The sequence below is a fragment of the Peromyscus californicus genome, unplaced genomic scaffold (genome assembly GCF_007827085.1).
Source record: "Peromyscus californicus insignis strain IS unplaced genomic scaffold, ASM782708v3 Scaffold_16__1_contigs__length_79575227, whole genome shotgun sequence".
NCBI classification, from domain to species: Eukaryota; Metazoa; Chordata; class Mammalia; order Rodentia; family Cricetidae; genus Peromyscus; species Peromyscus californicus.
The window spans coordinates 4,927,276-4,949,222 of NW_026294458.1; the positions used below are offsets into that span (position 1 = coordinate 4,927,276).

General features: G+C 44.2%; 1 protein-coding gene across 5 annotated transcripts in view; it reads right to left on the bottom strand.

The window, feature by feature from the left end:
* Vps8 (VPS8 subunit of CORVET complex) overlaps nt 1–21,947 on the bottom strand; it is a 236,527-nt gene that overhangs the window by 57,466 nt on the left and 157,114 nt on the right. For all 5 annotated transcript variants that reach the window (XM_052740097.1, XM_052740098.1, XM_052740099.1 and 2 more), the window contains 5 exons: nt 20,059–20,148; nt 19,097–19,139; nt 17,429–17,532; nt 8,289–8,370; nt 7,894–7,976 (listed from right to left, as the gene is read on the bottom strand). In XM_052740097.1, coding sequence (XP_052596057.1) covers nt 7,894–7,976; nt 8,289–8,370; nt 17,429–17,532; nt 19,097–19,139; nt 20,059–20,148 — 402 coding nt within the window. The remainder of the gene's footprint in view (nt 1–7,893; nt 7,977–8,288; nt 8,371–17,428; nt 17,533–19,096; nt 19,140–20,058; nt 20,149–21,947) is intronic.

A 21,947-nucleotide genomic window follows, 5' to 3' on the forward strand; every position in this document is an offset into this window, starting at 1 on the left:
AGGTGTGGAAGGGAGAGCCAGGCATGGTGATGCACTTGTGATCCTAGTTCTGGGGAGGTGGAGGCAGGAGGATATTGAGTTCGAGGTCAGCTTGGGCTACAGAACCACAAAAACCAAACTTCTCAAATTTGAGAAGTGGGCAGGACGTGCAGGATTTACACAAACTCACACTTTTATATAGGGCTTGCACACGCAGACACTTGCATCTTAGGGAGTTCTCAGAAACCAGCAGGTGCTGCAGGGCCACTGAATACGCTTCACTGGTGTCCCTCAACACCTTCAGCAAATGAAGACGCTGAGGCTGAGAGCGCAAACTCTGTTCAAGAGCTGCTATGCCAAAAGCTGCAATGTGCATCTAGAAACTTAAGAAATCAAGTTTTATGGTCTCCCATATTTATGCTGCCCTCCCAAGTATAGATACATAAAAAACTAATTTGTGCTGGAAAATAAGGGTAACTAAACTGAACGATAAACTAACAACTGTCAGAAATGTCTCTGGTACCTTTGTGGTAAGTCTGTAAAACTTGGCAGAGATCTCAAAAACTTGGTGAATTTAACACCAGAGTTTGCTCATTTTCTTTCTTTGTTTTTTGGATGTCCCCCCCACCGCCCCCCACAGGGTTTCTCTATACAACAGCCCTGGCTATCCTGAACTCTCTCTGTAGACCAGGCTGGCCTTGAACTCACAGAGATTCACCTGCCTCTGCCTCCCGAGTGCCGGGATTAATGGCGTGCGCCTCCACCTGCCTGTCGAGCTTGCTCGTTTTCAATCACAGCTTCTGCTGTAGGCTCTGGAAGGCTGGGCAGTAAGTACAGCTTCTAACAAGAGACTAGTACCAAGCTTGGGGTTTTTCTAGAGCAGTATGGAGCTGTTCTTCATGGATTCGACTCCTCTAGTGCTTTCGGCTGTGAGACTGAAGAAATGGAAAGGACGAAATAGCTCTGTATTTTTCTACTAATTATAATACATTAGGGCTTGAGCAGGCATTATCAGCTCAAGTCCCGGTCTCTGCTGGAGGTCCCATCACTGAGCTTGAGAGCCCTGTACCAGGGCGATCACTCACAAGTCTGGCTTATATCTCAGATGTGTCCTTTGGAAAAACAACTCATACCACACATCCACCAGATAACTTCCTCTTTTCATTTTCCTTGCATAAAAATAGATCTATTTAATGCCTTTCATCCTTGTTTAATTATGTTCTGATGAAGCTCCCATTAGGCACACACATCTCTTAGCCACAGTGTCTATCGGTAGTACAATATTATAAACATCTAATTTAACATCTATTCTAACCTGCCGGTCAATGTGCTACGGTACTAATAGTTTTGGAGTTTGACAAGAGAGACTGAAAGATAAAGATATCCTTTTGTTGCTGTTATTTGTTTGTATTGCAAAACAGGGTTTCTCTGTGTGGCCCTGGCTGTCCTGGAACTCACTTTTGTAGACCAGGATGGCCTTGAACCCACAGAGATCTGCCTGCCTCTGCCTCCCGAGTGCTGGGATTAAAGGTGTGCACCGCCACTGCCCAGGGAATAAAGATGTCTTAAAAGGTTAAATTCAATGCCGGGCGGTGGTGGCGCAGGTGGTGGCGCACGCCTTTAATCCCAGCACTCGGGAGGCAGAGCCAGGCGGATCTCTGTGAGTTCGAGGCCAGCCTGGGCTACCAAGTGAGTTCCAGGAGAGGCGCAAAGCTACACAGAGAAACCCTGTCTCGAAAAAACCAAAAAAACCAAAAAAAAAAAAAAAAAAAAAAAGGTTAAATTCAGAGAAAAAGACGACATCTTTATAGGTCATTTCTATATTTACTTCAATATACATAATTTAAAAGCAAAACCAGAAAAACTACTCATGCTGAGGCAACACATCAATTATAGAATTCGAGATGAGTGCAAGGCTTTAAGGACAGCTTAGGGCAGCCTCCAGCTCTCATCATTACTCTGCAGCTTTTTTTCTCACAAAAAAAGCTGCTGATGTTTGTTACAGAGTATTATCTTAAGGTGTGTTACTTTAGTTTATGTTGCATTTATTTAACTCTGTGAAGCTGTGTTATTGTGCCTGTCTAAAACACCTGATGGTCTAATAAAGAGCTGAACGGCCAATAGCAAGGCAGGAGAAAGGATAGACAGGGCTGGCAGGCAGAGAGAATAGATAGAAGGAGAAATCTGGGAGAAGAGAAGAGGTAGCCAGAGGAGGAAGAGGACTCCAGTGGCCAGCCACCCAGCTACACAGCAAGCCATGGAGTAAGAGTAAGATTTACAGAAGTAAAAGAAAGGGAAAAGTCCAGAGAAAAAGGTAGATGGGATAAGTTAAGGAAAGCTGGCAAGAAACAAGCCAAGCTAAGGCTTGGCATCCATAATTAAGACTAAGCCTCTGTGTGTGATTTATTTGGGAGCTGGGTGGCAGGCCCCCAAAGAGACAAAGAGTAAGAAAACAACCAACAACATTTTGGTGTACCAATGTGGTACTCCCATTTCCACAGTGACTGAGAAAGCTTTAAAAAAATAAAAATAAGGCTCCTTTAAGAGTTTGTGCCTGCTGGCAAGCCCTTGAGCAGCCAGTACGGTAAATAGGAACAAAAAACTAAGTAAAAATGCCTGCCACAGTGTAAGCATCGGCATTCTAGAGCTCTAGGAAGGCTGAATGCAGGTCCTGGGCAGACAAACCTCCCATGGGCTGCAAGTTTCACGCTTGGTTTTCACTACCCAGGAAATGGGTGGAGCCAGCTGAGAACCCATGTGGAGGATCAAGGTGTATGTTAGCAGCTTAAAGGTTTGCTCATAGGGTCAAAAAAGGCTGAAGATACGGGGGCTGGAGAGATGGCTCAGAGGTTAAGAGCACCTGCTGCTCTTCCAGAGGTCCTGAGTTCAATTCCCAGCAACCACATGGTGGCTCACAACCATCTGTCCTGGCTCACAACCATGAGATCTGGTGCCCTCTTCTGGCCTGCAGTCATACATGCTGTATACATAATAAATAAAATAAATCTTTAAAAAAAAAAAAAGGCTGAAGATACATAATAAAAGAGGTCTAGATGGAAAAACCTCTAAACAGGTTACAGTGTGTTTAACAATGCACATAGGCTTAAGAAAAGAAAGAGTATAGTCATAGAAAGAAATGAATAGTTTATAAAGTCTTTAAAGAGAGAGTAAAAGTAATGTAAAAGAAAAAAGCCATGTAAGATGGGAAATACACAGGGAGTCTGCATCCTGTATGTTGCTGTGTTGATTTTGAACTTTTTGATTGTTGAAAAGCAAAGGCAGCTGCAAAGAGACCTGGAATTGAAAGAGGGACTGCTGAAATAAATCAGCCTATATACTTTAGGAATGCCTTAACTTTTAAAAAGTCAAAAACTATATTTGTCAAATGGAAATCAAAAATGCTTTGGAGTTTTGTTCCCACAGGAGATGAGAGGCTGTGGATTCCTTCAGGGTTAATATGGATCAGGTGTGTTCAGGGGAGATCTCCTGAATCCTGACAGGTGATATCTATCAGCCAAGGCTACTGCTGGTCTTCCCAGGACTTAGCCATTACCTACGCCTCCATGTGTGATTTATTTGGGAGCTTGGTGGCGGGCCCCCCAAAAAGTTAAAGCAAACAAAAGACGTTTCTCTGTAAGTCACCATTAACTGCGGAGGAAGACACACTTGGTGCCCACATACAGTTTCAAAAGCTCGCCAGAAAAAGATGCGGTTGCCGCTTTCCCCCACTGCTTTCTGGAACTTAGCCTATCACATGTATACGTGATTTGTTTCCTAACTGAGCATTATCTTAAAGTGTGAGCATGGCTCTATGAAAGAGTGTACACAGCAGCCTCGTGGTTTTTTCAGTAGGATATTTGCAAGTAGCATTCTTAGAAATCAAGAATGACTTCAGCCATAGGTGGTATCCATTTAAAAATCCTTGATTTTATTCATTATTATCATTGTGTGTGGGGGGGGAAAGGAGGGAGGGACAGGGAGGGAGACAGGGAGGGAGAAGAAAGGAGGAAGGGAGAGAAGGGGAGAGAGAGAGGAAGAGAGGAAGGGAAGGAGGGAGGGAGAAAGGGAGGCAGAGAGACATGGGGGGTCATATGTGGAGAGGCCAGCGTTTAAGGAGCTGGCTTTATTCTTGTACATTTACATAGGTTCTAGAATTGTCAGACTTGTCATGAAGCATCTTTCCCACTACTGAGCCATCTTGTTGCCCTACCCAGTGATGCCTCTCTAACTTAAGAGTTCCTGTTGGGCGGTGGTGGTGAACGCCTTTAATCTCAGCACTTGGGAGGCAGAGGCAGGCGGATCTCTGTGAGTTTGAGGCCACCCTGGTCTACAGATCAAGTCCCAGGACAGGCTCCAAAGCTACACAGAGAAACCCTATCTCAACCCCCCCCCAAAAAAAAAATTCAGAAGAGATGGTCATATGCTGAGATTGTCGTGACTGGTGCATATTTATTCAAAGTGATGCCTGGAGCCTGAATTATACAGTTTCTCTAGGAGCATAAGTGGTTGATAAGTAAGGAAGCTTTTAAGGAACTCTTTAACTTACTTTAGTTGTATAAGGGCAATTATGTGTCTAAATAACCATCCCTCCCTACCTTCTCCCTGGGGGATCGCTAGGTAAATATGAACTTGAAAAATGCATCAACTCAAGATAGAGCAGAAAGCCAGAGATGTGAAGCCAGAGGACCAGTTTCTCACCAGGAGCAGTAAACTGGGGTAAGCTCAGAACAGTACCTTCCCCTCTAGAAGTGTGAGTCTGTTCAGGGATCAAAAGGACAAGTGCAAAGACTCTATGATGCGGGTGTGGTTTAGCATCACAGGTTCCTGTGCTGGACACTCAGCTAAGTCCTCAGTGTGGCAACGCTAGGAGACGGTGGCATCTATAAGAGGTCTACTGGAAAGTGTTTAGGTCACTGTAGGCAAAACCAAAACAGTAAAAATATCAGGACTACTAAGGCAGTTCCACGAGATGCCATGTTGCTCCCCCAGCACTGCTACTGAAGAACTGTGGCCATCTGCATTATCTTTGGCTTCTGTTCTGGTGATGTAACTGCTCCCTCTTGCACAAGTTCTTGCCATATGATCACATACACTGTGAAGTCATTACCAAGTGGGACTGACATGGGGCTATGGCCTTGGAGTCCTAGAACTGGAAGCTACATAACAACATTCCTTCATAAAGGAGTCTAAGAGGTCAACAAGGAAAACCACTGGAACCCAGGAGGGATTACACAAACGCAAAGTCAAGAGGTCCAATGTGATCACACAGAATTCAACTTCTTTCTAACACAGTGGCACCTAAAAGACAACTATTTAGCTACATATCATCTATACATAAATATATGATGCATGTGAGAAAATATCTACAAAACACATACCCAATCAAGGCCTTTATAAACGACTGTAGAAAGAACACTTCAAACCCACAGACATCAGAGCAAATGCCTCAGCTAAAAAGCAGGCAAAAGTTCTGGAACAGACATCTCATGAATAAAGACAAACAGTCATGGGGGACCTCCAATTTAAAAAGAAGATCTGCTCCAGGTCCAGGCCAGCCCTGCACATCTCGCAATGGGGTCCAGCCTGGTGGGTCTTACCCTCCTCAAACCCTCCCAGTCCTAGAATCTAGCCCAGGTCTCACAACCAGTGCCCAGCCTAATCTGGTGAGTCTGGCCTGTGTCACCCGACCTCTGGGCTTGGACCAGGACGCCCTTCAGTCTCCCTGTGACCACCTGATCCAGCCTCCAGGCCCAGCCTGCCCTGCTCCCCTGCCTCCATTCTCCTGCTATTACACGTGGACCGAGGGTGAGCAATGGAGATGCGCTAGTTCCTCAGCACAGCGCAGAGCAGACAGTCCTTAAAATGCAATGTTTCCCACGTGAAACACTGTGAACAGAGGAATCCTAACATTTTCTCTCAGGAAGCTCCTGTGGGGCAGACTCTCATTTCATTTACACAAGCAATCAGTGGAACTGGGTAAAAGAGAACTAATACACGGTAACTAATCTGTTCCTCAAAAACACAAACTTAAATGGAGGATAACTGAAATGACGTCATCAAAACCGTGCCTCAGAAAGCAGGCAATAGCTCCCATCTGTCACCCAGGACACTTCTCTTTGGTTTTTCTCCTTTGTCAGCAGACTTAAAACAGGGTCTGACATAGGGAGGCTGGTCTGGAACTTGCTAACTTTTAATCCTTTCCCCACCTCCAGAGTGACGGCTCTGCATGCCACACCTACACACGAGGTGTTGATGTGGTGCTGGGCACTGGACCCAGGGCTTCCTGCATGCAAGGCAAGCATGCTATCAACTGGTTAGCCACAATCTATATAACCGCCTTCCCTGTACCAAAGGATTGGGATGAATAAAAGTACTTTTAAAAAATCCTTGTCCATGTACAGGGGCAAAGCTATTACAATAAACACAAATGGGTAAGTTTAAGAACAGAACACCCCCCTGATTAGTGAGAAGTTAATTAATAATGCAAACAGCACAATTGTAATGAATCCCAGTGTAAGTCAAAGCCAAGAGTTTCAAATATTAAAAGGCTTCAAAGAGATCAGTTTTGAAACAAAACGTTTCCGAGTTACGTGATGCCTTGCAAAAGGAGAGGCAGACTTTGGTTGTAATTTATATAGCACAGTGTGTGGCTAAAGCTCACCATAAGGCACAGTGTGCATACAAGACAGAATCTGCTTTGGGATTTAGATCCATTCTTCTAGCCTCATGGAGGTGTCTCTTTACACGTTTTCAAACCTTGTGATTAATTTATTTAAAACACATGGAAACAGTCTACCTTGGAGAATTCCTCAGTATGTGATAGTTGCCAAGGACTGAATGCGGTAACTCACACTTGAGGGTTGCGTGTGTTGGTGCACTGGGAGGCAGAGGTAGGAGGAGATCTGAGTTCGGGGCCAGCCTGGGCTACACAGGGAGACCTGTCTCAAAACACCAACCAACTAAACAGAAAACCCCATATACGATACTCATGCTCTTTTTTCCTTTGGTATCGGGGATGAACAAGGGCCTCACACTAGGCAAGCAAGGGTTCCACCGCTGAGCAACACCCCCGAGTCCTAAATTCTTGTGGACATAGCACTCTGTGATGGAGGACGATTGCATGCAGCACCCTAAATCAGACTGGCCACCCAGAAGCCTCAGAGCACCTGAGAAGAAGCACTTGGGGAATCTTAGAAGGAGCTGTGGGGACATTCCAATGGATAAAAATCGAGACCAGTGGAGTCCTGGCACTATTTGACTCTGTGTGTGCGTGCACATGCTTATGTGCTCATGTGTGCGTGTGTGCGTGCATTGTGAGTGTCTGCGCTCGAGTGTGCACGCGTTACTACTGCACACAGGATGAGAGAAGAAAGACTGGTCTAATTTCTGCTGTCTCCCCCAGAATGTTCACAGGTTTTACTAAAAATACAGCTCCGAGTATTTTTAGTGTTCTCTTCCTTATGAAGCCGGGAGGTTTTAAGTTTTTGCCAAAGAAAACAGGAGAAAATGTTTCTTACAATAACTCTGGACAAAAGGCTAGCTAGAATTTACAGCTGGGGTGAGTTTTCAACTTAGAAGTATTTTTAGAATGAGCTAGAAAACTGAAATAACAACTACTACTTAGAATGCCTACATTTTTAGAGATTTTTTTTTTTAATCTAAAAGTATGATCAACCAGAAATAGGTGCCCATTGTCTCCCAGGGGCTACAAACACCAGGAAATGTGTGTGTGAACCCCATGGAAGCAATGTCAGGTAGGGCCGGACCTATGGGGTGACACCATGTAAGACTGAGTCAAGGTTAGTTAGAAATTTGGGTAATGCCAAGACATGGGTGATCTGAATCTCAGCCTCGCTTATTGGTAAAATAACCGAAATCAATCGATATTTGGCCTCCCCGCCCCTCTGAGCTCACCTGCAGGATTCTCTGTAAGATGGACGGCAGGGCGATGAACGTCGCCATACTGTTTAGAACTTGCATGGTCAAAGACTTCAGAGCTGTTGGGACAAAATGTTAATATTAAGACTAGTTCTGCTTTTCTTTTTAATTAGGGGAAAAAAGTCACCTTACACAGAAACTTAGCTAACCCAGGCCAGTTTGGTATCTTAAAACTGCCTGCTGGTCAGCTGCACAGACTATAAACTTTCCTCACACAGCAGGGAAGGCACAGGGTGAGACTGGGACTACGACAACGGCTTCACTGGGAAAATAACAGAGAACGCTACAGGGGAAGGATGCTGCCACAGCAGGTTTGCAGACAGAAAGTGGGCTGGGGAGTGGCCCAGCCGAGGGGATTTTGAGGGGTTTACCTTCGCAGTGCAGATGAGGAGCAGCTGAGCCGGAGAGCTTCTGTGGTGCCATCATCGCCTCCAACAATGGAAACCACAGTGCCTGTGGCATCAGAGGAAACCAGACCGTTAGCACAGTGGCAGCGGCTGAAATGTACGTGTACTGGCAAAAACTAGACAAAGAGGAAATTTGAATCTGACTGGGAAAAGACAGTAAAAAGCAGAGAGTGAGCCCGAAGAGGTCACCCTCATCAGCTGTGGGAAGCCTGAGGAGGACGGAGTTATAATTCTGCTTGTGTCTGGAGAGTGTGGGTGCAAACGAGCCGCGAGAGTTTCCTGCTAGGCTCTAACCAGCCACAAAGAAGGGGTCAATCCCTGCACGGCTACTCGCCTCCACTCTTTCCTACATCAAGAATTAGGGTCTTTCCTAAATCGTTATACATCAGGAGTGGAGGCTAAGATGAACTCATTACCATTATCAACTTCACTGAGAGATAAGCAGATTTACCACTTATTTATTAACTTCGACTACAGACTCCACTTAAGGCCTTACACGTATTCTTTTGTTTATCTGCTCTCATAATAACCTTACGTCATAACTATCTTCATTTGACTCCAAATTCTTTGTTCCTCCCAATCTTCACCACAAAACCCAAGCTAATCCATTTGGACAATTCAATTAGGTAATCATTTATAAATGCCTTACACCACCTTGACAGGAACTGCTACAAGCATCCAGGAGACCTGAGGAGGGGTCAGTGTAACAGAGCAGGAGTGTGATGTCTCACAGGATACCGGCACCTACTGCCAACGAACACACACGAACAGGTGTGATATGCTTTCTCATTGGGACCACCAGCCTGCTAATAACGACACTGAGATCTATCAATTATAGAAGTCTAGCCTTTAGCTTAGGCGTGTCCCCAATTAGCTCTTATAACTTAAATTAACCCATTTATATTAATCTGTGTTCTGTCATGTGGTGTTACCTCTCTTCCATCTTGTACTTCCTGTTTCCTCTCTGTCTCCTGCCTTCTCCTGCGTGCCTAGGTCCTCCTCCTCTTCCTTTCTCTCCCTGGAAACCCCACCTATACCTCCTGCCTAGCTACTGGCCGTTCAGCTTTATTAAACCAACCACAGCAATACATCTTCACACAGTGTACAGATATCTCACAACGGACAGGTCTGGTGGCTTTCCTAGTGGGTGTCCACTGAGAAGGGTGCCTGGGATAGTGGGTGTCCAGTGTCACAAAGAGCTCCTTCTACCCATCGGCAGCCGAGGCAGGGAGCTGTGCTGCCCAGGCTCCCCTCTCCAAGTGTTCCACTTATTCTGCTGGCGTGTGCAGCTCCTTGACTTGGAGCTGTATTTCTTTTAGCTGGTGATTGTGTCCTTGTGGTCTCCTCTCAAGCACCTCGCTTTCAGTTCTCTTTCTATCTTGTTTTTAGAAGCACATCATGTATTTGTTTATTTTAGGGAACTCTATTTTACATGGCATACCTGACTTTTACTTTTGGTTTGTTTATTTATTATGTTTAGAAATTTGATTTATAAAATTATTTAATCAAATGATTTTTTTTTTTTTTTTTTTTTTGTTTTTGGTTTTTCGAGACAGGGTTTCTCTGTGTAGCTTTGCGCCTTTCCTGGATCTCGCGCCGTAGACCAGGCTGGCCTCGAACTCACAGAGATCCGCCTGCCTCTGCCTCCCGAGTGCTGGGATTAAAGGCGTGCGCCACCACCGCCCGGCATCAAATGATTTTTTAAATTATCTTTTAAAAAAGGTTTATTCTTACTTTCCAAATGGCAGATGATATATGTGTAGGGATAAAAGCCATGGGATATATTCATATCTTAAATGGGAGAGCTATTCTTCTATTAAACCTCTATATTAACCTTAAAACATATGGCATAAGGGACTCTGGCAGGCCCGAGCGTGATAGCCATGGCTCTGGCAGGCCTTGCCTGTGCCCTATTCTCTCTTCCTTGCTAAAAACTGTTAGATTACATTTCTAAAGCTAGTCATCAAGGTCTAGTCCCTTATTTGGACACTTCTTCCTCCTGTGGCTGACTACCAAGGTCCAGTTATCCAAGTATTAAAGTCCAGGATGAAAAGCTCCCTTTGGCTCTCCTAATTAACACGCCCAATTAAAATTAAACACCTTATCCTAACAAGGGTTTCCCTTTTACCTTTATAAACTGCCATTTGCCTATGGGTCATGTCTGTCTCCTCTCTATCCAGAGGCAGTTAGTCCTTTGTCCCTCTGGAGCAAATATCCCCTCCCCCTTCTCCCTTGTCCCCTTCCCCTTCTCTCTCATCCTCTGTCTCCTGTCTTTGTCTCTCATTCCCTGGCCTTTGTCCCCCGGGACAAATAAATCTCCTTTGTTCTGAGAACTTGGTCTTGGGGTGTCTGGTGCTGATATCAGTCCTTTCACCCTTTACTTTTTATCTCTCTTATTCTATAATACTGATTTCTAAGATTTTAAGCTGGGTAAGTCTAAAAACCCACATTAAAATAATGACCCATACTGTGACAATCCCATCACATGAGATGACACACAGGAACAGATATGCACAGGTGGGGGCACTCAGCACATAGAACAGATATGCAGAGGTGTGGACAGTCAGAATATAGGAACAGATATGCAGAGGTGTGGACAGTCAGAATATAGGAACAGATATGCAGAGGTGTGGACAGTCAGAATATAGGAACAGATATGCAGAGGTGTGGACAGTCAGAATATAGGAACAGATATGCAGAGGTGTGGACAATCAGAATATAGGAACAGATATGCAGAGGTGTGGACAGTCAGAATATAGGAACAGATATGCATAGGTGGGGACTGCTGCACAATATTTGTTTACACAATACAAATACTGTGTAAAGATGTGTTACTTGCTTGGTTTAATAAAGAGCTGAGTGGCCAATAGCCAGACAGGAGAGAACAGGTGTGATTTTTAGGGAGAGAGAGAACTCTGGAAAGAAGAGAGATGCCAGCGAGATGTGGAACAAGTTGGACATACAGTACAGAAGACAGGTAACCAAGATACATGGCAGACTGTAGATTAATATAAATGGATTATGATATAAGAGATAGTTGGGGACAAGACTAAGCTAAAGGCTAAGCTTTCATAATTAATAAGAATTCTCCATGCCATTATTTATGAGCTGGAGGCCCAAAAGAAAGCTTGCTACAGTTGGCACCCAACATGGGGTACGACTACATGGATAGATAAATTGCTGCTGGGCCTCTCTGTGAGTACTCACAGTCGTTGGCTACCATGTGCAGGGACTCCGGAACATGGGCTCAGCAACTTTCCAGAGCTGGGGCAGTAAGTGTGGCTCCCGCCAGTACCTGCTGGCATGAGGCTAGGCTCTCAGAGAACCAAGGGGTGCACAGCCAGAAGCCAGTGCCGCTCCATAGTAGCCTAACAGTTTAAGATTTGTCTCCTGTGGTCATAGAACACTGCAAATGCATGCTGCAGACACACAGGAAGTCATACGGAACAGACAGAAGAGGTGGGGGTGCTCAGTCTCCTTGGAGAAGGACTGATCATCCAATTTCCTAAGGTCTAATTTCAAGAAAATACTCCAAATAATTGGATTTTCTGGTAGGCCTTCTCCTGGGAAATAGTCAAGGTGGTTCATTATCAAGCTTTTGGGTGTTTCAAATCTTCTAGTTACTTCTTTGCTAAAGCAACAGTTTTTGTTCTCAATTTCTTCAATACAAAACAAAGAGATACAAAGTAAACTAACTGAGGTGCCACTGAAGCAGATGTCTTCTAGAGGAGGAAGAGTCATTGGTGTTCTGTAAGGGTCTAGTCCCTGAGAGGCGGACCATGCTCCATTGGTTGGTGCTACATGTATTATAACACATGGGTTGAATAAATCAGACTCAATGGAGTCTGAGAGAAAAGGGAAGGAACAGGAGGTGGGAATGGATCTGGGAAGAGTTAGATGGGGAAATGGGGATGAGTATGATCAAAATATACTTGAAGTTCTCAAAGAATAAAATCATATTAAAAAAGAAATCCCCTAAGCTTAATGATTTTCATGAAAATAAATTTGCAGAACGATGAGCATTTAAATAGTTTGCTATTGTTGTGAAAATTGCTCATAATGAGGCAGAAACTAGTGGATAGTGGGAGGAGATAGCAAAGAGTATTCATGGGTCGGGTCTTCAACTGGGGGGAGGGGGTCAGTACAGGAGGAGAAGGGATGAAGGACAAATAACACCAAGCTTCAAGGAATCTGTTGTGGAATTAGGTAACACTTTCTGAAAGGCACCTTCTGATTGGTTTAATAAAGAGCTGAATGGGCAATAGCTAGGCAGGAGAGGATAGGCGGGACTTCCAGGCAGAGATAGGAACTCTGGGAAGAATCAGAGAGGTGGGGAATTCACCAATGAGACTTGGAGCAAGTATGGTGTAGGGTACTGAAGAGAGGTAACAAGCCATTTGGCAGAATGTAGATTAATACAAATGAGTTAATTTAAGTTATAAGAGCTAATTGGGGCCGGGTGGTGGTGGCGCACGCCTTTAATCCCAGCACTCGGGAGGCAGAGGCAGGTGGATCTCTGTGAGTTCGAGGCCAGCCTGGTCTCCAAAGCGAGTTCCAGGAAAGGCGCAAATCTACACAGAGAAACCCTGTCTCGAAAAACCAAAAAAAAAAAAAAAAAAAAAAAAAAAAAAAGAGCTAATTGGGGACAAGCCTAAGCTAAGGCCAAGCTTTCATAATTAATAAGTCTCTGAGTCATTATTTGGGAGCTAGTCATCCAAAGAAATTCTGACTACATTTGGTGTCCAACACATGGTACATATATCCACATAGGGCCTGAGAAAGCTGAAAAAGATCTGGACATGGAGCCAGATATGGCTTCTTAGTGACCCCATCTCTGAAGCAGGCCAGGTGCTAATGGCGTACAGAGACATGGCTCCTTTTAGAGGCCCCGCTGTGAGATCAACCACTTAACAGCTGGCACAGTACTTGGCACTACGTAAAACACTTGCCGCAGCAGGAGCCCACCAACTTCTCAGAATTGGAGCAGATAGGCTCCCCCAGAAAGGCAAATAGCGGCTGTAGCCCAGAACCAAGGGGTAGCCCACTGGACTGACCAAAGGTGGGGTGGAGCCAGCCCCCGGCGCCAAGTGCTAAGAAGAACCACACAGCCAGTAGCCTGGCCCTTTAAGGCTTGGCTCACATGGTCAGAGAAGGCTGCAGGCATGCAGAAAGCCAGGTCCAGACTGAGAAAAACCTCTGAACAGGTACGGTATGCTTGAAAATGTGCTTAGGTACTGAAGAAAAAAGAAAATGAGTATAGACAGTCATAAAAAAATAGTTTAGAAATAATAAAGTGAATCTTTAAAGAGAGTGTGAAGCAATACATGAAGAGCAAGCCACATAAGGATAGGGAATACTGTAACATAAGGCATGTAGATCCTATATAGTATTTTATTAACTTTAAATTTTTTAAATGCTCATGAGCAAAAAATAACTGCTGAGAGACATTGGATTGTAAAAAAAAAAAAATGCTTAATTAAACCAGCACACACACACACGCGCGCGCGCACACATACACACACACACACACACACGCGCGCACACACACACGCGCGCACACACACGCACGCGCACACACGCGCACACACACACGCACGCACACACACATGCACACACACACACGCGCACACACACGCACACACACGAGCACACACACACACACACACATATAGGATGTCTTAACTTAAGAATGGAAGTCAGGAAATGTGTTACATTGAGCAAAAGGTTATGTCTTAGTTCCTGCAGGAAACAAAAAGCTATGGATTCCTTCAAAATTAATAAAAATCATATTTGACTGGAGGAAACCTCCTGAAAATCTTGGCTATAGACATGAAGGAAGAAACCAAGAAAAGCTACAAGACAGGAGAGGAATATGCTGATCCCTCTACATGGGAACAGCTCTGAGACTGGATGAGATATGATACATCTTGTTGGCTACAGAGTCACATTACTTATTATTACAAGCCATCCTTTCATATGGCATGAAGAGAGATTTAAAGTACAGTTTGGTTATATGGTCCAAATAGACTTACAAAGTTGGCAGATGCCTTTTACCTGCTCAAACATAGAACAGAAAATCATCTTTAGCTGACTTGTGCACACCACACATTCCATACTTGTGTTGATACAGATATATATATTACCTTTAAAAGTTTTCAGAAAAAAAGACCAGACACTAATGAAGGCAAGTAGCCAGGTGATCCAGTCTCACAGAATGTCTGTTACAGTGTCCTCATAACACTGCTCAGGACACCTTCAAAGCTGCTGGCTGAGAGGGTCCAGCCTCACAGACTACTCCAGCCAGGATTTCAGGTAAGCCCTGCGCTTTCCCATCACACAGAGACTGGACAACAGATGATACAGCTAGCTCTCCCAGGACTTGTCTCAATTTCTCAGTCACTCCCCAGACAATAGGAAATAATTTTAAGAACATGACGCCCACATTCTCAAGAGGTGGGGTGGATGATTTTTGGTCATTCAATGGGTTATGGATATTTGTCATTGTTTAGGAAAGTCAGTTGCAAGTTGCTATTGGTCATGGTCAGGGAAGAAATTAAGCAAAGGAGATTAGATTAAGGAATTTCTTTCTTTCTCTTTCCTCTATCCTTTCTCTTCTATTTAGTGAAAAAAAAAAAGGAGGGGGATACAGGGGTAATAGGATAAAAGGGTAGACTATTGTTGCTGGTGGTTTTTTTACTCCTTTTTGGGGGACCTGCCACTCAGGTCCCAAATAAATCATACACAGAGGCTGATTCGAAATTATGAATGCCTAGCCTTAGCTTGGCTTAGTTTCTTGCCAGCTTTCCTTACCTTTAATTATCCCATCTACTACCTTTTGCCTCTGGGCTTTTCCTGTTCTCTTACTTCTGTAAATCTTACTCTTACTCCATGGCTTGCTGTGTAGCTGGGTGGATGGCTGGGAGTCCTCCTCCTCCTCTGGCTACTTCCTTTTCCCTTTCTCCTCCCAGATTTCTCCTCCTATCTATTCTCTCTGCCGCCAGCCCTGCCTATTTATCTCTCCTGCCTTGCTATTGGCCATTTGGCTCTTTATTAGAACATCAGGTGTTTTAGACAGGCACAGTAACACAGCTTCACAGAGTTAAACAAATACAACATAAACAAAAGTAACATACCTTAAAATAATATTCCACAACAGATTATTGAATCTACTTTTAAACTAAAAAACAACTACTAGTCTCAAACATTTTACATTGTATAGAATTTTGTGTATGGATACAAATTTAAGGTTATTTTTGTTATATACACACACACACATATACATATTTCTACTCTTGTTTAAGGTATTGTACCTATGCAGCTCATTTAAAAATGTAAAGCTCTAGTCCTTGAAAGCTATTATTACAAACTGTTTAGGATAATTAAGAAATAAAGGTTAGTGTGTGTGTCTACATGTGTGTATGTGTGCATGTATGTGTGTGTACATGGAGACCCTCAGTCAAACCCAGAATGTGTAGAAGGCTAGCCTCTAACAGTCACCACATCTCCCTGGAATTTATGTGGACTCTGGGGGTCTGTACTCCAGCCCTCTTGCTCATGTCAAGTACTCTAACTGCTGCATCACACCCCAGTCTCCAGTACTGAATGATTTTTTAAGGTATCTGTGTTATTTCACCAAAAAGTTTTCATAAGGAAAAAATAACATCTACATGTAAATGTTTCTTATGCATACTTTTTACAATGCCTGACAAAAACATAATAAATTATAAAATTATCAAGACAGAAAACATGCCAAGATGCATTTTTTTATTTTAACATATATAGTACATACATATGTGCTATAGATACTGCTCTGTATGCTGTGAATGTGTTGCTCTGATTGGCTGATAAATAAAATGCTGATTGGCCAGTAGCCAGGCAGGAAGTATAGGTGAGATAAGCAAACAAAGAATTGTGGGAAGGCTGGATGGTTGAGTCAGTAGACGCCAGCCCGCCATCCAGGGAGCCCCATGTAATGGCACACAGGTAAAGCCACGGAACACGTGGCAACATATAGATTAACAGAAATGGGCTGAGTTTAAATGTAAGAGCTAGTCAGTGGTAGGCCTGAGCTAATGGCCAAGCAGTTTTAATTAATATAAGCTTCTGAGTGATTATTTTATAAGTGGCTGTGGGGTCTGTGGGGCTGGGCAGGACCAGAGAAAACTTCAGACACACATACGAAAATTTAATCTGAGTTCCCCATTTGAGAAACCTAGGATGTGAGAAGAGGTCTTGCTATCAGTACGACGCCAGATCAGAAACCCTGGAGGGGCAAGCAGAGACAGAGAAGCTGTGTGTGGGCTACAGCTAACCGCTATCAGCTCTCCCTGGGGACAGAACTGAGGCCCTCACACAGGACAGGCAAGTGCTGTTACTAAACTCCCACCCCAGTTGACAACTTTACTTGTAAGAGCACCAGAGCATTCAGCCCTCCACCCCACGGCACCTGTGGTTCCTGTCTCACTGCACGGGTGCTCGTCTGCACCTCCCCTGGTTTTATGCTTTAACTCCGTTCAGTCTGCACCGTTAGCAGCAGAGTTTTGTAAGCTTGACTACTCACTAGAATCATGTACAGCATTAGGACAAACTGATGGTAGCCGCAGAGACCGTCAGTTAATTAAGGAATGAAAATGTTCAAAGCCCCCAGGCCACTCCCATGTGTAGCCAAGGCTGAGAATCACCGTATTACAGCCTCCCTGTGTTACCCTCCGCTGCACTCTGGTACCCCCGAGGGCTTTGCTCTTGCTCTTCACACTCACTCCTACCCACTGTGAACAGAAGAAATGATGACAACTGACAACCAGTTCCACCACCTGGCAGAAACAGAAGTTCCGCTCCACAGGCTCCATAGGCACCACAGGCACCCAGCATCCCACACCAACACTCTGCCGCTGAATCCACGGGCCTCCTGAGGCCTTCGTGAAAGAAAGGAGCCAGATCCTCCTGATAATGACGTCAAGAGCCTTACGCTCCTGGGAACACTAAAAAGTGATTAAAGCCCAAACAAATTAAATTCAGGTTGCCAAGAGGGCAGCGGAAATAGAATTAACTGCGAGTTTCCACACAGAACAAGTTTTTACACTCCTAAGCAGATATCAGCCTACCTCTCGTTGCTGCTGATTCAAATTCTGTGAATTTCTCTGGCAAAGAGCAATTGTCTCTACCATGGTATCTTCAACACCCTTCAGTGGAAAAGCCTCCTTGGTATCTAGATTTGGAAAGAGGATAAATGTCAAAGATATGCTACTAAGGCCTCAGAGCTTCTATGAAACATGTACTTTCCCCTCCTCTCTGTGTCTAGCTTTAGTTGGCTAATCTTCATTGTCAACTGAACTGAATTCAGAATCACCATGGAAACGTGTGTGTGTGTGTGTGTGTGTGTGTGTGTGTGTGTGTGTGTGTGTGTGTATGTTTACCGAAGAGCTGGGAGAGCCACCAAAACATGGGTGTCACTCTCCCAAGGGCTAGAGTCCAGACTTAATAAGGAGAAGCAAGCAGTGTCCCTGCTTCTGTCTTCCACATGACCAGCTGCCTCAGGCTCCTGCTGCCACAGCTGGAGCTGCTCCTGGCCCCCGCCCCCCACTGTGAAGGACCGCACCCTCAAACTGTGAGCTAAGAGAAACTTCCTTCCTCAGTCACTCTGATCAAGTGTCCTGTAACTCATCTTACTCACCTCAAATCTGCTTCTCCCCTCAATTTCAGAGGAATTAGAGTCACCACCTCCAAGTTCCCTGACCTATGAGTCACTCTCAATGCCAATGCTTCCTTCTCTTACCCCTTGCATGAATGAGACTCTGGATGTGACTCCCAGCACAAAGGAACTTTTAAAATTACTACTTTATCCAGTGGCCCCACTTTTGTTTTTATACCCAAAAGAAATGAAAGTGAGAACCCAAAAAATATCTGCATGACAAGGATGTTCACAGCAGAATTATCCAGCAGACCAAGATGGGCCAATCCAAGTGTTTGTTAAAAGGGTAAATGCATGTGATAGACACGGATACAGCAGAACACTGTACCGCTTTAGAGGACCATTCTGACATGTGTTCCAACATTTATGAACCTTAAAGACGTTACACCAAGGGAAATGAGTCAATCATAAACTCAAACACACTAGGATTTCGCTCTTATGTGTCAGACAAATTCAGAAAGTGAATCTGAACTGGAGAGCAGAACAGGAAGCAGAGTGGTGTTGGGGGGACTGCTGCCTGTGGAGACAGAGGGTCTGCTTGGGTGACACAAAAACTGAACTAGGTACTGGTGAAGCATGCATTGCAGTATGATAACATTTATTGTTATTGATACTTTTGGTAGTTTTTTCTTATTTTACCATAATTTTTAAAAATTAAAAGAAATGTCAATGAACACAACAAAGTTTATCTGTGTCAGTCACTCCAGATTTACTGCTTGGTGCCACAGACCAGACGCTCTGATCTGCTGCTGCTGTTTGGCAGAGGACACCAAGTTTAAGCACGTTAGTTATGGACCCACACACAGCCAAGTCACGCGTATACAAGTGCAATTGGAGATGACCACAGACAGAGAGAGGTGCCGCATTCCCTGCACGGCTAACCTCATCACACCACAGTGGTGCATGGCTTCCTGTTCGGCGTCCTTGAAGACCACTAAAACTTCAATCTACGTTAAAGTAGATGAAGGGTGACTATGAAAATGGCCAAGTATAGTCATTACTAATTAAGGCGGGACACTATACAACGTTTTTCACAACATGAGGTCAGTGGAGGAAAAGCGTTTTACATCCAAGAACTTACTTCCCCCTTGCTGTGTTATCTCTTGCAGTCTGCTCTGCAGTCTCTAGGAGGAAAAAACACAGAGGTGACAGAACACTTTATATCTCTACCCACGACATACTTACACAAATTTTACAAGTGAACCCCAAAGAAACAGCCGGTGAGATGGCTCAGTCCCTGTCACCAAGCCTTGGGGACCTGAGTTCCATCCCTGGGACCCACATGGTGGAGGGAAAGGACTCCTGCAACTTGTCCTCTGACCTCCACATGAACACTGTGGCTTGCATGTGCCCATAGAGATCCACATGTAAGTAAGTAAATAAACCAATCCAGCGTTCTTCTGCTGTCCTTCAGCACTGACGACCTGTCCACAGAGCTTGCAGTGCAGGAATAGCTGCAGAGATCAGGTGTCACCAATTCTGCCCATAATTCAAAGGGCTCCTTTTCTTGGGTGCCTTGTAAGCCAAAGCCATAGAACTTTGAATTATGGATTTTCAGTTTGTAAGTCAATGTCAACATTTATCCTTCCTCCCCTTCATTCCCTTCACATTGTAATCAAATGATAGTCAACTTCCCAGCTTCACACCTCTTCTCTCCATAACTACTGCCATACCCATGTCAAAGGCTCTCATCAGCTCACACATGTACTACTGCAAACTTGGATGCTGGGACAGTTCTAAAGGTGGATGGTGGCAGATGCATAACAATGTGACTATATTTGGCCTTGCTGAATGGTACACTTGCTACCAAAGTGGCTAAAATGGTGAATTTTAAACTTTACAATCATCTTTGCAAGAAGGAATGTTTCTTTTTAAATTGAGAGAACCCCAAATACTAGTCAGAAAGCATCATGGTGACATGAAAAAAAAAATCACACAAAAGAAAACATGCTTCTATTGCAGCTCACCTCAAAACACAAGAGACAAAGACAGACAGAATTTCAGAGAGACAGAAGTGTGGCAGTGAGCACACGCAAACATTACCTCCAGCAGCAGGAGGAAGGCACCGTGAACATCCCCTTTCTTCTCCAACAGATATGCAGTGACTTCATGGAGCTGATACTTTTGTGTGATCTAGAAAATCAAGAAAGCACTCCTGCAGATTCTGTTTACAGAGTACAAAGAGCACAGCACACAAAACACACCCGACACGCATTAATGAACCTGTGTCTATAGCACGCCGGACAGTACGGCATGGGGAGCCTATCTTATACTGAACCCATCTGGCAGTTCTACTTTGAACAAATTCATCCCTTTGTTTATTTTCCAAATTTGTCACACATCTGAATGAGGTGCATGCCCTGAAGAAAAGCCAACACACAAAAACAAACAATAATGCTATAAACTAGAAAGTGTCAGCTATAATTCTATAGAGAGCATTCAGAATAAAATGAAAAGAGTAGATGTTGACTTACGGGGTTTTAGTAAAAATTAATAAACTAGAATATCTAAATCAGTAAAGATGGGCAGGCGCACAAATTGTCTGTTTCTTTCTGCACTGCTGTGATGAAATGTCCTTACAGAGGCAGGGCATGGGGTGCACACCTCTGTAACCACAGCACTCAGGAGGCAGAGGCAGGATCTCTGAGTCCAAGGCCAGCCTGCTCTACATAGCAAGTTCCAGGTTAACCAGGGATACACAGTGAGACTGTCTTATAAAACAAAAAAAGTTTATAAAATATCACCAAAAGACACAAAAGGCATTCCAAAAAGGCAAGTATTTCTGAATGTGAAGCATCAGTGCCACAGGGCTGTCAATTCTCTCCACACTGGTGCAATTTGCATTTCATAGCCAAAGCTCCAGAAAGTCTCGAAAGAAACCTGGTACTGTGATTCCTAAGTGATGCAGGGCTGGGAAGAGGCAGGGAACTGCTGGAGTGTTATCAAGACAGGGAGGGGACATGGCCTTCTCCAAACAATAAGCCTTCCTGTAAAGCTGCATTGACTAATATGTGGTACATATGTAAGGAAAAACAACCAAAGGAACAGAAGAGAACCACACAGATCTGCGCATGTGTAGAGCTTAATATAACACAACATGGTATTAAAAATCAGTAAGGGGGTGTGCTGGCTAGTTTTATGTCAACTTGATACAAGCTAGAGTCATCTGAAAGGAGAGAACCTCCATTGAGACAATGCCTCCATAAGACAGGAATGTAGGCAAGCCTGTAAGCCATTTTCTTAATTAGTGATTGATGGGGGAGAGCCCAGCCCACTGTGGGTGGCACCATCCCTGGGCTGGTAGTCCCGGGTTCTAAAAGAGAGAAGGCTGAGCAAGCCATGGGAAGCAGAGCAGTATGCAGCATCCCTCCATGGCCTTTGCATTAGCTCCTGCCTCTGGGATCCTGCCCTGTTTGAGTTCCTGTCCTGATGTGATAAACAGTGATGAGGAAGCATAAGCCAAATAGACTCTTCTCTCTCCAAGTTTCTTTGTTCATGATGTCTCATCACAGCAACAGTAACCCTGACTCAGACAGAGGTCCAGCAAAATGGTTCAGTGGCTAAAGGTGCTGCCTGGAAACTCATGACCCGAGTTCAATTCCTAGATGCCACGGTGGAAGGACTCCTGAGAGTTGTCCTCCAGCTTCTACATGTGCACTGTGGCACATCAGTGTACACACACACACACACACACACACACAAAAAAAAAAAAAAAAAAAAAAAAAAAAAAAAAAAAAAAAAAAACCAGAAGCCTCTAAACATTTTTCAACAAAGAAAAAAAGCAAACTAGCAAATTTCCGTTGGTGTGTCAGGGACCGAACATGAACCATGGAAAAGTACTAGCAAGGACAGAGAACAAGCCACAGGCCCTAAACCAGATGCCCTCAAAGATAAAGAACATTCCTCGGTCAGGTAGGTCAGGTAGCATAGCA